At 39.6% G+C, this 13,761-nt stretch overlaps 1 protein-coding gene across 3 annotated transcripts in view; it reads right to left on the bottom strand.

The window, feature by feature from the left end:
• Window positions 1-1,586: 1,586 nt before the first annotated feature.
• Window positions 1,587-13,761, bottom strand: part of agtpbp1 (ATP/GTP binding carboxypeptidase 1) — a 30,504-nt gene continuing 18,329 nt past the window's right edge. For all 3 annotated transcript variants that reach the window (XM_058390774.1, XM_058390773.1, XM_058390775.1), the window contains 13 exons: window positions 12,222-12,691; window positions 11,679-11,762; window positions 11,502-11,588; window positions 11,245-11,393; window positions 10,902-10,989; window positions 9,805-9,949; window positions 9,555-9,705; window positions 8,914-9,094; window positions 8,368-8,497; window positions 8,094-8,225; window positions 7,228-7,404; window positions 5,086-5,249; window positions 1,587-2,744 (listed from right to left, as the gene is read on the bottom strand). In XM_058390774.1, coding sequence (XP_058246757.1) covers window positions 2,588-2,744; window positions 5,086-5,249; window positions 7,228-7,404; window positions 8,094-8,225; window positions 8,368-8,497; window positions 8,914-9,094; window positions 9,555-9,705; window positions 9,805-9,949; window positions 10,902-10,989; window positions 11,245-11,393; window positions 11,502-11,588; window positions 11,679-11,762; window positions 12,222-12,691 — 2,115 coding nt within the window. In that variant the 3' untranslated portion in view covers window positions 1,587-2,587. The remainder of the gene's footprint in view (window positions 2,745-5,085; window positions 5,250-7,227; window positions 7,405-8,093; window positions 8,226-8,367; window positions 8,498-8,913; window positions 9,095-9,554; window positions 9,706-9,804; window positions 9,950-10,901; window positions 10,990-11,244; window positions 11,394-11,501; window positions 11,589-11,678; window positions 11,763-12,221; window positions 12,692-13,761) is intronic.

The following is a 13,761-nucleotide window of genomic DNA, read 5'->3' as shown; positions in this document are numbered from 1 at the left end:
GCTTGTTTGTACTGAGAGATATTCATCCGATTCTGTTGTAGTTTCAAAGATGAAACAAGTAAACGCTCTACCGTGGCTTTAGGCTAAAACGGAGCTTGTTTTTGTTCGTAATCCTCATCTTTTATCATCCCACGCTAACTGACATGTTTCCATTCATGTTAAAAAAAAAAAAAAAACATCAAAAAATTTCATTAGCCTGTCTCTGCTCATTTTAATATCTTTAAACCTTAACAAAACATTTTTACCTTTTAACTTCAGCCTCAGTAAAAAAAATAAAACGAACATATGTGCAACTTCTAACTGGAGTTATCAATCAATAGTGTTAGCTAGCTTTTGTTTTGTTTTCGAATTAGCTTGCTTCGTAAGGTAACATTGAGCTAGCTGGTTTGTTTAGGGGATTTTTTCAAGCATTTGCTAGCATTTTCACTCATGTTAGATAGCTAGGTTTGACAGTTCCCTCTACCGTGCGTCAACTAGCTATTTGGGATAATTATAACATTTAATTATTACATTCAGGAGCTTTCACTGATGCTAGCTTCGAAAATTTCCTCAAACTTTTTTTGTTTTGGTTTTGGATATATTACTAGCTAACATTTCATCATTACCTCTAGCTAGCTAGCTTTGGGGATGTTCTAGAATATTAGCTAGACGTCAGCTAGCTAACTTTTGGTAATTATCTCTAACTTTAGCTTACTAATTTGGTTTGGGGATATTCCCATATTGATCCCTTATATTTAGCTAGTTTCAAACATTCTCTTTCACCTTTTCTGTGCTTGGAGATATTCTCAAATATAAATTAGCATTCAGGACCTGCACAATGACAGGGTCCGCTATTTGTAGCGGATCATTCGATCCGCATGATTTGGCACAGTTTTTACGCCGGATGCCATTCGGGCTTGGGACCGGCGCTGAGAGTTAACTCTTCAGTGGCTGGGGCAATGAGAACGCGGGATCCTGCCGCTGGACCACCAGGAGGCTAGCTAGTTAACATTCCGAAAATGTCATGCACGTTTGCTAGCCATTTCTGATCATCCCAGTAAACAAGTTAGTTTTAGCGGTCCGGATTCTCTAATATTAGCTAGTGTTTAAAGTTGTACAACTTTATTTATTTATTTATTTTTAAACTAACTATAGGTAACTAGAACTGTTTGGAGATATTCTATAAATATTTGGTAGTATTCGGGAATTTTGGGGGGAAATTTCAGCTAGCTAAACTTTGATCCTTTTCTTTAACGTGAGCTTAAACGTTTTGTTTTAGAATAGTCCGTATTATATTAATAGCTAGCATTTGGGAATTTCACTTACATTGGATAGTTAGCGTTGATCAATTCTTAGTGCAGAGCATTAACAACAAGCTCAATTACCAGAAAGAGAAGTATGAAAAAAAGGAGAACAGCTATTTAATAAAACTTTAAATAAATAAATAAATAAATAAATAAGCAAGCAAGCAACTAGAATACTACAACTGCAGCATAGATGCAGATGTTTGATATAGAATAGTATTATTTCACATTTTACCATGCAGGTAGGTTTACCGTCACTTTTTTTTGTTCTATAAATGAATAAAAACACACACACACAAAGACTTCACTGAATTATTTATTACTTTCACTTCAGTCAGAGGTTGGACAGTCATTTCTAAAACCATGTCAATTTTGGTATGTATCTCACATTTATGCCATATCCACACACACACACACACACACACACCCTTACATTCACATCCACACACAAAGCTACAACAGGCCCCCTCCCCCACCACCCCAAAAAACCTTTAAACAAATAAAATAAATTAGAAAAAGCGACATTCAAGAGTCATGCGCATACTATACAAACACGACAGAAATAATTCCACATAGAAATTAAAATAAAAGTTTAAAGTGTCTTGTTATTTTTTTGCGAAACGGTGCGAGATGGAACCCTGACTGATGTGATACTGATCTAATACTGTAACCTGTTTACACCAAATACACACCAGTGATATGAAGATAAACCCGGTACTACATTCTTCATACTGAATTGCGGTTTGTGAAGCATGGTGGTGGTTGTGCGAGGAGTTTTTATTTTTTTTTTTCCCCCCTTTCTGCCATGCAATCCTGTAAAATGTGCAGCAATGTTGCACTATTAGAATGATATAATAGAACGATGTGAGAATGTCAATGCTTTAAGGTTTAAGAGAAAGGCAGCTTTGCTGTAGTCTATGTGAACATATTAAAAGTGAAGTGAAGTGTCCACATGTAGCACCATTAATTTGTTCTTAATGACTTGAGATTGCTAAGGCGTTTAGCAGGTTTTTTTTTTTTTTTTACATTTACTTCATGCGTAGCTACAATTAAAATTCTACTTTTTCTCTTTTTGTGGATTGGCCATGACTTGTTTCATAGTATTAATAGAAAGATATGTTTATAGTACCTAAATTGGCTAGTTGCAAGTATATGAGGATCCCAATACGATTCAGGTAGATTCACGGAAATTGAACGCAAGTTGAATTAGTGTACACTCTTATCAGTAACTCTGTCTTTTGGTATTTTGTAGGTTGTGTGTCAAAGCTGAATTTGGGATGCTTTGATAAGCTAACTCATAGCCCTCAGGTAAGAGAATCTTGGAGGTTGAATTCAGGGTCCGAGTTCAGGTCCAGGTGGGCAGGCTCGAGCTCGGGATCGTTCTCGTCGTCACTCTCGGCGCTGTAGTCTACGTCTTCTAGGAAGGCAGGCTCGTCTTCCTCCATCACGTAAGTGGTGGGGCTGCAGGATGAATACACAGGAACGCACACATTTTACTGACAGACAGTCATCACTTGTTTGTGAACATTTTCGCCTCAAAGTTGATGTGTTAGAAGCAGGAAAAATGGGCAAGCGTAAGGATTTGAGCGAGTTTGACAAGGGCCAAATTGTGACTGGATCAGAGCATGTCCAAAACTCCCATGCATGTCAGCATGGGCTATGCAGTCCCATACGCAACAAACTGTGATGCACTGTGTATTCTGACACCTCTCTATTAGAACCAGCATTAACTTCTTCAGCAGTTTGAGCAACAGTAGCTCATCTGTTGGATCGGATCACACGGGCCAGCCTTCGCTCCCCACGTGCATCAATGAGCCTTGGCCGCCCATGACCCTGTCACCGGTTCACCACTGTTCCTTCCTTGGACCACTTTTGATAGATACTGACCACTGCAGACCAGGAACACCCCACAAGAGCTGCAGTTTTGGAGATGCTCTGATCCAGTCGTCTATCCGCCATCACAATTCGGCCCTTGTCAAACTCGCTCAAATCCTTACTCTTGTCCATTTTTCCTGCTTCTAACACATCAACTTTGAGGACAAAATGTTCACTTGCTGCCTAATATATCCCACCCACTAACAGGTACCATGATGAGGAGATAATCAGTATTATTCCCTTCGCCTCTCAGTGCTGATTGGTGTATATTATATAAAATACTAAGCAGCAGTGATCTATGAAAATAACTATAAACTGTTTAAAGGTACACGTGCTTCATGATTATTTTTGTTTAAATCATTGGCAAGTTACTGTATTGTGATTAGAATAAAAGACTTCAGGACTGGAAAATAATCCACCTATAACACCACATCATGTAATGTAATAATCTAAAACAAAAAAAAATTGTATACATTTATATAGATTCTGTTATAAGAATGAATTTATTTAAATGTAAAAATCAATCTAAAACATTCTTATAAAATAATAAAAATAATAAGAATTAGATTAATTAATCTATATAGATTAATGGATGAATGGAATATTTAAAGCTAGTGATTTTAAAACAGAAAAAGTATTTATTGCTAGCCAGCTAAATAACTTACACTGTCTAATTTGTAGATTTGAGGAAGCAAAAATAATAAAACAACAACAAATCCTGTTTGTGATTCATATATGGTCGATTGTGTAGCCGTAAGTTGTTTGGATAAAAGTGTGAATGTAAATAAAGCTGCTGTATTGCTTTGTACGTGACGTGAATGCTCACTGATTAATTAACCTAATCCGTTATCAGCGCCGGTCTAAATAACAAAAACCAAAAGTGGCTATGGATCGTGTAGTGGTTTATAAACCTCAATACATTTCTCTTCCATTCTTCTCTCTCTCTCTCTCTAATACAATAAAGTGATGATGGTTTTATGGCTGTCTTGTTCTGCAGTTAAATGGTTTAATGTTTTTGTGCGTTCCGCGCCGCCCGGTGGTTTGGCTGGTTTCAGTGGCTTTTTAATGGTTTTAATGGTGTGAGGGGGTGAGAAACTGGATCCCAACGAGACGCGGGGAGGCGAGGGGGGCCAGACGCTGGGGGCCGCCTCAAACCGGATTAGCGGCCTTTCGGATCAGGTGATTAGACGGCTGTAATGAGGAGAGTGGCTAGAGTGCTTTCGCTTACTTCACTCAAGTGTGTAGAGCCCAGCGTGACTGAGAGCTCCTCAAGTAGTGCTTGCCATTAGAAGAGGAATGGAGGAGACATGAATGTGTGTGTGTGTGTGTGTGTGTGTGTGTGGTCATCCATTAAAGAAGTAAACAAGCTGGGAGGAGCAGAGGTGCATTCTCAAGAAGCTTCTAGACACTGATATCATTCTTGCTATTACTGTCATGATTGTTTTTTGGGTATTTGTTTGGTTTTTATGTTAGGAGCAAAAAACATTTCAGTTAATGGATTCAATATTTATTCTGGATGTGTTGGGGAAAAAAAAAACCTAACAAGTGTATTTAATAAATATTAGACTAATTGATTTATGAGCCAATAGTAAAAGCATACATCTATTTCACTCCGAAGGCTCCGTATTTACCTGAAAAGGTGAAAAGTCTGATGTTTTTCATGTAACTAAATATATAAAATTAGATCCATGTGTCTACGAAAGGATTTCTTTTCGTTTTGCTTTTCCTATCTAATTATTTTGACCTATATTAACTCCATCGCAGCAAATATGCCTGCAGGATAAAAATCCCTTTCTGTTTCCGAGCACTGCAGCCTCTCAGTGCTTTAACCTAGAGAGATGAAGTTTGTCAGTGAGCAATGTTTCCCTTCATCATCAATCTGCCACAAAACATGTTGCTCATGCTGTGTGTGTGTGTGTGTGTGTACCAGGTGACATTGCAGCTTGTGTCTATTAGATCACTCTCCACATCCAGCAGGTGTGCGTTGTGGTTGCGTAGCTCCAGGGGTGACGTGTGGCGTCTCAGTCTGAGCAGAGCCACGCAGAACTGGGCTCCCATTTCCTCCAGCTCCCTCGTTCCAATCTGAAGTCCCTACACACACACACACACACACACACACACACACACACACACACACACACACACACACACACACACAGTGAACTAAAGCAGGTTTCAGCAGCTGGGCTCCTCCAGAGATTCGTCACAAATCATCTCCCCAAGTGTGTGTCCAAGCACCGAGCCTCTCACTGCAGAACGCTTCAGCCATGTTGCTCTACTCTCTCATGGGGAGCCATTATCTGTGAGAACACGCAGAATGAGTCACTGATTCAGAGACCCGAGATCTCAGCGTCGTCCTCACTCTACTCATCTTCTGACCTACAGCACCATCTGCTGACTAAACTCCACCTCATCCATCTCTCACTCGTTTTTTTTTTTTTTTTCCCCCTGCTCTATCTTCCTCTCACATGCTTTCCTGCTGTCACAACACACCTCTGAGATTCATCACCAGTTCAGGAGTTGTAGCTCAGGGTCATGGGCAATGTTCTTTCAGGGTTTCCTGCCAGAAACCAAGTGAGCAAGCGTGACAAATAAACAAACTGCCCTGAATTGGAGCTTCAAAAAACTTTTGCCAATATAGTGCATCTTATATACTAATTCAACTTTGTTTAAACCATTTAAACATAAACAGCATGAGTTTCGGACTGGTATTAATTTAACATCCTGAGCTCTTATAGATCAACGTAGAAGGCATCTACTCTGATAAGATCGTCCTGCCGCGCTCTGAAAACTGCAAAGGGCATTGTTACACTTGCACTTTCTTCCGGACCTCAGGCAATCTCCGTGAGAGTTCAGTACATTTAATCCAGCGTGAAACGAAACTAATCTCAGTGGTCTGCAGTTGGATTTAAGTTCACTGGAGTGCGCCGTATGTCAGAGTCACCCGCTTCTGGGCGAACTTGTCATATATAACTTCCTGTTTCAGGGAAGGCGAAGTTTGCAAAGGACTTAATAAGAGCAATTCATTTAATTTCCGTTCAAACCACAGCGCTTAGGAAATCTTAAATACGATTGGTCAGAGAGTGTCTGTTTCTTTATACCACAGTTCAGCGGAACGCTTGAATCTGATTGGTCAGAAGGAGGGCGTGTGTTCGTTTCTCAGGTACATCTATCTAGAACATGAAAGATGCTTGGTTCTAATATGTTATTGTTTCTATAGCAACGAGGACTTGTATGGCAGATGCTGCAAATAATCTATGATTAATAATACATGGACCAAAAAAACTGTTTGCTGATGTCCGTTAGGAGATTTTTATTGGACGATGTCTCTGTGGTAAGAACTCTCAGTCTCGGTTATGCTTTCTGATTTCTGGGTAAAATGACAGGCTGTGCTTTGTGTGTGTGTGTGTGTGTGGTTTAGTGCAAGTGTGAATGAGTGTATGTGAAAGAGAGAGAGAGAGAGAGAGAGAGATGTTTTTATATCACAGCGATAACGTAGGTGAGAACAGGAAGTAACTCTCGGATGTTCTATAAACAATAAACCATTAACATGCATGAAGTGACACCTGCTTATGAATTACATGTTGCACATCGCTGTTGTAGAAGCAGAGACCGTGCTGTTATGAGAAAATCCTTCACTTCAGTAGGTTCGGGAGAGTTGACATGGTTACGTTTTTTTGTGAGGAGACATTTATATAATCAGTTTGGGGGGAAAAAAAGGTCATCCTCTGCAAATTGCTGTAGTATAAGAGAAACCAAAAGGGATGTTATTGGAAAATAATTAGCCTAACTGAAAGGCTTCAACCAAGCTGCTGATTGTTATCAGGAAAAAGTAAACAAACGCTAATTAATTAAATGCTGTTTCCATTACGATAAAATATTGATGAGGATAATCAAATGATGCGCAGAACTTATTGTCTGCTGTTCTGTAAAAAGCGATGTATAGAAATAAGCATCTGATCTGCAGCACAATTCAACAGAAAGAAAGAAAATGAAACTTTGGTATACAGACTCTGCACTTCTTTTCGAGAATACAAATTATTGTGTTATTTTCAACACATCCAGGTACCTTGTATTTGCCCTGGTCACAGCCGCACAGCGTGCTCTCCATGGTGTAGCTGCGCTGGACGCCGATCTCCTTCCACACCACCACTCGCGCCGTCGACTCTTTAGAGCGCTCCACCACGAAGCTGCAGCTGGACAAGCTAAAGGCTGGAGCCAGCTGAGACAGCAGCTTAGGGAGAGTCTAACACACATAAAAACAGCACACTAGCAACTTTCCTTCCATTCAGATTTTTGTACAATTTATGTTTACTAAATCACAAGAGCACAGATTCTGATTAGTCTGTAGGTTTTCCTGCCTCTGAACAGCCTCTGAGGTTTGGCTACACCACTGTGCAAAAAAAATATTAATAATTTTAATACTTGAAGACATTTTCATGATAAGTGATAAACTTATATTATAATTATAATATATAATAATATATAATATAAGAATATATATAATATATAATATATATATTAGAATATTTCAAATAATTATTTATCTCTGAAAATACATCTCATTATGTTGTATATATAGTATATTGTGTGTTTTTTGGGGGGAAAATATATGCTCTATTATTTACATGTTTGATACCCAAAATATTCATTTTGGACAGCGTTCCCTCAGGAGTTATTTTCCACACACAAAAAAACAAACACAGTCAAGATAAAAAGCGTTCACTCTATGATCAAGCGATTGCTAGTGGGAGGGGCATACTAATTTTCTGCTGTCAATCACAACGATACTAGCCAATCACAGGCTTCCGTGAGCCCATGTATGTGGAAGAAGGCAGACAGCTCTTTCGCCTGATTGTGCTACTCTGTGCTGTAAGGCAGGATGAACAGCAGTTTGAAAAGATATCAAATAGATAGTTTGTGTGTGTGTGTTACCCTGTATCCCAGGTCCTCCTGCAGGTCACAGGAGCTGGCACTGACGTTGGTCTGCCACACCGTCTCCTTAACGCTGCAGCCGTACATGAACACATTCTTCTTCCTCGAGTGGCCATGGTAGTCACAGAACACCTACACACACACACACACACACAAAAAATCTCACATACACTTGTACTGTAATAAAGGATAAACTGCATCCTAGTGAATAATTGCATACTGAGAAAGTTACACACACACACACACACACACACACACACACACACACACACACCAGTGGTGCTCTTCCGATAGCGCTGAGGTACTGCAGCAGACTCTTGGTGTGGTAGATGGTGGGGTGAAGCTCGGCATTGGGATTCTGCCACTGTCTGTTCAGATCCTCGCCGCTCAGAGAGCATCTGTGACTACACACAGGAACATGGAGAAGAAGTAGTAAGAAAGTAATTGCTGATACAGCAAAATAATCAGGTTTTATCATCGTAATTTCTAAAATTATTTATACTCAATTAATTGATTTGACTCTGAATATGGATAAAAAATATGCCTTATTTATAAAACAGCTGTTTGTTCTGGTGCTAATGGAAGACGATGACATTCTTGAACTTTTATGAATATAAAATTACAAGATTCTGAGAATAAACTTGATGATGTTGAAAAAATGAGTCAAAAAAATCAGAATCGTAAAACACAAGTAGCCAAACTATCTATCTATCTATATATATATATATATATATATATATATATAAAATAAAAAAAATAGCACTGACTTTATGCCTGTGCGTGTGTGTGTGTGCACACGCACGCATGCTCCTGTACATACTTGCCATTGATGACTCCATCTGGGTTGAGCATGGGGATGATTTTGAAGATGTAGCTTTCTCGAAGGCTCTGTGCCAGAGGGCTGGGGCTCATCAGGAACTCCAGCGTGCCCTTCATCACCCAGCTGGCGTTAGTCTCTCCGGGGTGAACGCGTCCTGAAAGGAAGACCACCGGGCGGTTCTCTGCGCAGAGACCACAGCCGTCAGGTTCAGGTTTTGATTACAGGGATAACTTATGCTCACAGTCTGAGGCAAAGGCGGCAAGTATGCATTAAAAACAAATTGCAGTAGAATATACATCTGAAAAGTATATTATTGCTGAAAGACTCTAGGACAGTTCTTAGTGTGTAATGTGTGCTGGGGGAGAGATGGAGGTCAAATGACCCCAAAAGGATAGAAACGGTTTTGACCTTATAGACAAATTTTGTCACTATATTTTGACACTATATATCTTATTTGTCAATTTATTTATTTATTTAATTTTTAAAAAATCAGCAGCTTTTATTAAAACAAAAACTAAAAGCCAAGATGTTTTCTAAGGTATGGGTTAGAATCAGGATTAAGTGTCACATAGCATGAAATAAGTGCATTTTATCAATAAAAAAAATCCTTAAAGCCAAATGTGTGTGTGTGTGTGACGTACTGAATTGGCAGACGTGGTCATTGCTGGAGGACTCCGGCATGGCTGTGATGGTCAGCAGAGGGCAGTCATTTCCTCCGAGCGTCTTGCAGAGAGGCTGCTGTCTATAGTAGATGTGAGGAGTGCACAGAGCACGCAGCTTCTGCAGATGCATCTGACACACACCGACAACACACATCATATCACATCACATCACATCAGTCTCAGAAGTGTAGAGAAATGGACTGCAGGTCAGGAGGTTATAACTCGATACCTTCAGGGTCGAGTAGGTGTATGGGTAATGATAGGCGAAGTAACAGACGTCGTCCTTGTGATGAAAAGTCACAGTAAAGGTGATGGTGTAATAGGATTTGCCTTTTTGACCTCCGGCTGCAATGGAGCTCCTTGAAAAATGGTTCCTGTTTAGACAGGAAAGAGATTAACGTATTGAGGTGCAGCAATAACACTTTGGCTAAGGATTTCTGCTTTCAGACAACTCCGACACTATAAATGGCTCTTTGTAAGCAAGAAAGAAAATGCCACAACACACACACACACACCACTTGGTACACTGTGTCTTGTTTAAATCAAGCTTTTGTCTTGTCCTCATCTACACATTTACAAGTTTTATATAAAAAGCTGTTGGAAAAATACATTCTGAAGAGCTCTCTCTGGACATTTCACAGGTTTCTGTCAATATCGCAATCAATACTTTCACACGGAAACTGTATTTAATACTTACAGATCTACACAACCCACTGTATGTATTATATGAGGAAGAAAACTTGGGATTGGATCTATAAGAATATAATTAATGACAAGATGGTGAGCTGCAGCTCAAAAGTACATTCGACTTTTCTACATACTCCTTAGCTTGTTATGTTACTAAGTAAAGCACAACCAATGCTTTCCTGGAAGACTTTCCCCCATAGTGGAAGACTTGCCTTATATATGAGTTATGTATATATAGCTGGCACTGGAGACTCGCTTTATAAATGTTTAATAAACATCTCCTTAGAATTCATAGAAACAGGTCTGATTTGAGAATTCATCAACGGTGTGGTAAATATAATTGCAAATAAATTTTTATTAACTTTCTCTACTGTTCTAGCCAATTTCTATTGTTAGCATGTTTGCTAAGGTCAGGGTACGGGGTTTAATTCCTGCCTCCACCGTGTGTGTGTGCAGTTTGCAGATTTCCTCCCCAGTCAAAATACATCCAATGTAGCCTGACTGGCATCTGTAGTGTGTGTGTGCCCTGTGATGGACTGGCATCCTGCCTATAGTGCCCCAAGTCTCCTGGGATAGACTCCAGGTTCCTCATGACCCCGTAGGATAATGGATGATTTGCATTTGGAATAAGGAACTTACTTGTAGTAGCAGATGTCAGATCCAGTACGAACCCAGCGAGGGCTGCCCCTGATGGCTTCCTGTACCGAGTACATGATCACCTGCATGCCTGCATGAAGCACACGCAGCTCTTATAATCACAATACTGCAGAAAGATATCTACACACTCACTACAGATACACCTTTCATTCAAATTTATGCAGTAAATTTGTCTGTACTAGTTGTTTTTTTTGTCTGTAGTGTTATACCTCAGTGTAAGTCAATGGCTTGAGGTCACAATGAACGAAAGATGTAGGGGCTGCTTTCACACTATGAGATTTTTTTTTTCTTCTTTTCTACAGAAAAAGCTTGGGCCGTAGCTCACCGTAGTTGAACTGGCTGTTGGATTTTTCACAGTTGATGATGTTGAAGCGATACGGTACTCCCACACGCATGCCGCTCACCTCGAAGTAGAACCACTGGTGATAGTGGTTACTGTTGATGTCCGAGTTTAGCACCAAGTCATACTCGAACCTAAAGAGCAGAGAAAAAACAGATGTAAAGCTAAATACAAATCACATACAGTATACAGTGAGGCTTTTTTAAAGAAGCATACTGTGTGATGGAAAAACCAATACTTACTTTCTGACTTGAATTGCTTTGCGCAAGTTCCCCGATTCGAACTGCGAGTTGAACTTCAGAGACTCGTCGTCATCAATTAACGGACAGCTGAAAGGACAGGACAGGGTGCGTCTTTGATTTTACAGGAATTATTGAACATATTAGGATAAACCATTACATCATTAAAAAACAACAGACCTCTGCAGGTCAAGGTCGTACACAACTTTATCCATGATGTCACCGGGGTGAATGAGCCTCTCGATATCCTGGAAGATTTTTGCCCTGTTGGGAAAAACAGTTAAATTGTACTACAATTATTGTATTTTACAAAGTTTTAAATACATTCATATAAAGTTGTTACTATAATGGTTACTTTTGCATTAAGAGGGAAGAGTTATTACATCATAAAACATAAAGGCCAATCATCTTCCCATATGCAAATAACTTGAAAATGGAGGGGTGGGGCATATAGGGGTGAGGGCGTGTCTAATTTGCATATTTACAGAATCTGAATACCTTGATGAGGAGAACAGTGTAGAAGTGTAGAACTTCAGTGTAGAAGTCTTTTTAGGCATTTTAATGACTCTGTGTGGAACGGTCATGTCAGGCAACTGACTATACAACAACATGTGTATACTAGCTATGTTATGGGTCAATGTGTATTAGATCATTATATATCAGGAAAATACACATCTGGTAACAGGAATCAGCAGTTCGGGTGGAAGTACACAAGGTACTCACCTCTGTACACCATACACCCGCTCAAGAATGTGCTCCCGAAAGCTGGGTGCCACGTGGCCAAAGTAATCCGGATACGCCACCTCGGTGTAGCCAGGCACAGAGAACGTCCCCTTCACCATCTCCAGGTACAGATCGGGGTCATGCAGAGGCAAAAGTGCAGCAGTGTCAGGCACTTCAAGCTCCGCCTGTTCTCCGCCCTCTTCCTGAAGCCCCGCCTCCACACAGCTTCCTCCATTCACAGCATCAGAGGTTTCGAGAAGCAGCCGGCTCAGTCCGTGAACCAGCTCCCGCTCCGGAGCTTTGGAGATTGAGATGCTGTCCAAGTCCACCGTTTTTGCTTCCACGTTCTGGTGTGAGGATTTGTTTCTGGGTGTGGTCTGAGCCGTAGGGATGACTATAGAGTGTTTTTGGTGCTTTGGAGCCTCAGACGCGGGAAGGGATGTGGATTTGTTCGTCTCAAATTCATAGTCCTCAAAAAGAGAGAGAGAGCGCATCCGAGGTGAATGGCTAGCGGCATGGTGAATGTTCTTATTTTAAATCACCTGGAGGGGTTTTCAACACTACTGAACGAGAGCAATTTAATAAAGAAGTGCATATGATATCGATCACACGGAGCTAATGTAGTTCTGTCTGCAGTTCCCATCATTCCGGGTGCAGAAAAAAAATAACCAGTGGTGAAACCTTTCTGAAGTTATAACACAATTCCAATCATTACGACTGGGGAATTTCCGAAAGTGTAAGCGGGTTTTAAAGGCATAGTGGTCAAAAATTTAGAGGAAGGTAGCTGAAGCTAGCTGTGTTAGAGCTCAAGATCCAAAATCAAAATTTGCTTCTGTGACATTAAACTCCAGAATTAATGGCACTCTTGGTAAAGAGTGTAAAGTTAAAATAATCTTAATAAAAATCACTCCCATACTGCAAATATAAAAGAATTCTGACCTTAAATGTATTCTTTATTTCTGTAAAATTTTATTTAAAAAAATTACATATAATTAATATTTAAATAAATATGAATAAAATAATATTTAAAAAATATTATAAAATATTTGTCTACATTATATTAAATGTAATAATTGAATTTTAAATTTAATAAATTTTTAACAAAATCACGTCAATCATTGGCTCCTTTATAAATATTTCTTATTATAAATATGGGGTGAAACAGAGGCCAAATTCTCTTCCCTTATTCATTAGTATAGAGAATATTAGAGAGCACACAACCTGCCAATTAAGAGAAAAGACTTTCAGACTTAAAGGTGCAGTTAGTAACTTTCCAAAGTGACAATAATCTTTTAAAGTTAAATGGGCGAGTTTTGATTTGGGCAAGGTTCAAGCTTCACAATTTTCAGGCCCAGAAATGAGCTCCGCCCCCACTTGATGCAAACTGGCTCGTCTCACTGGTTTAGAAAACTACGATGAACATGAAGTTTAGAAGACGTTGGTGGAAGAGGCAGTGATAAGGAGGCTCCTCATTTCTATCTTTACCACTGCATAATTGCTAACCTCGAAAAAGATTTTGTGAACTAAAGGCAAAATCCCT

The sequence above is a fragment of the Hemibagrus wyckioides genome, linkage group LG05 (genome assembly GCF_019097595.1).
Source record: "Hemibagrus wyckioides isolate EC202008001 linkage group LG05, SWU_Hwy_1.0, whole genome shotgun sequence".
Taxonomy (NCBI): Eukaryota; Metazoa; Chordata; class Actinopteri; order Siluriformes; family Bagridae; genus Hemibagrus; species Hemibagrus wyckioides.
This window is presented reverse-complemented; position numbering and strand designations above follow the sequence as displayed.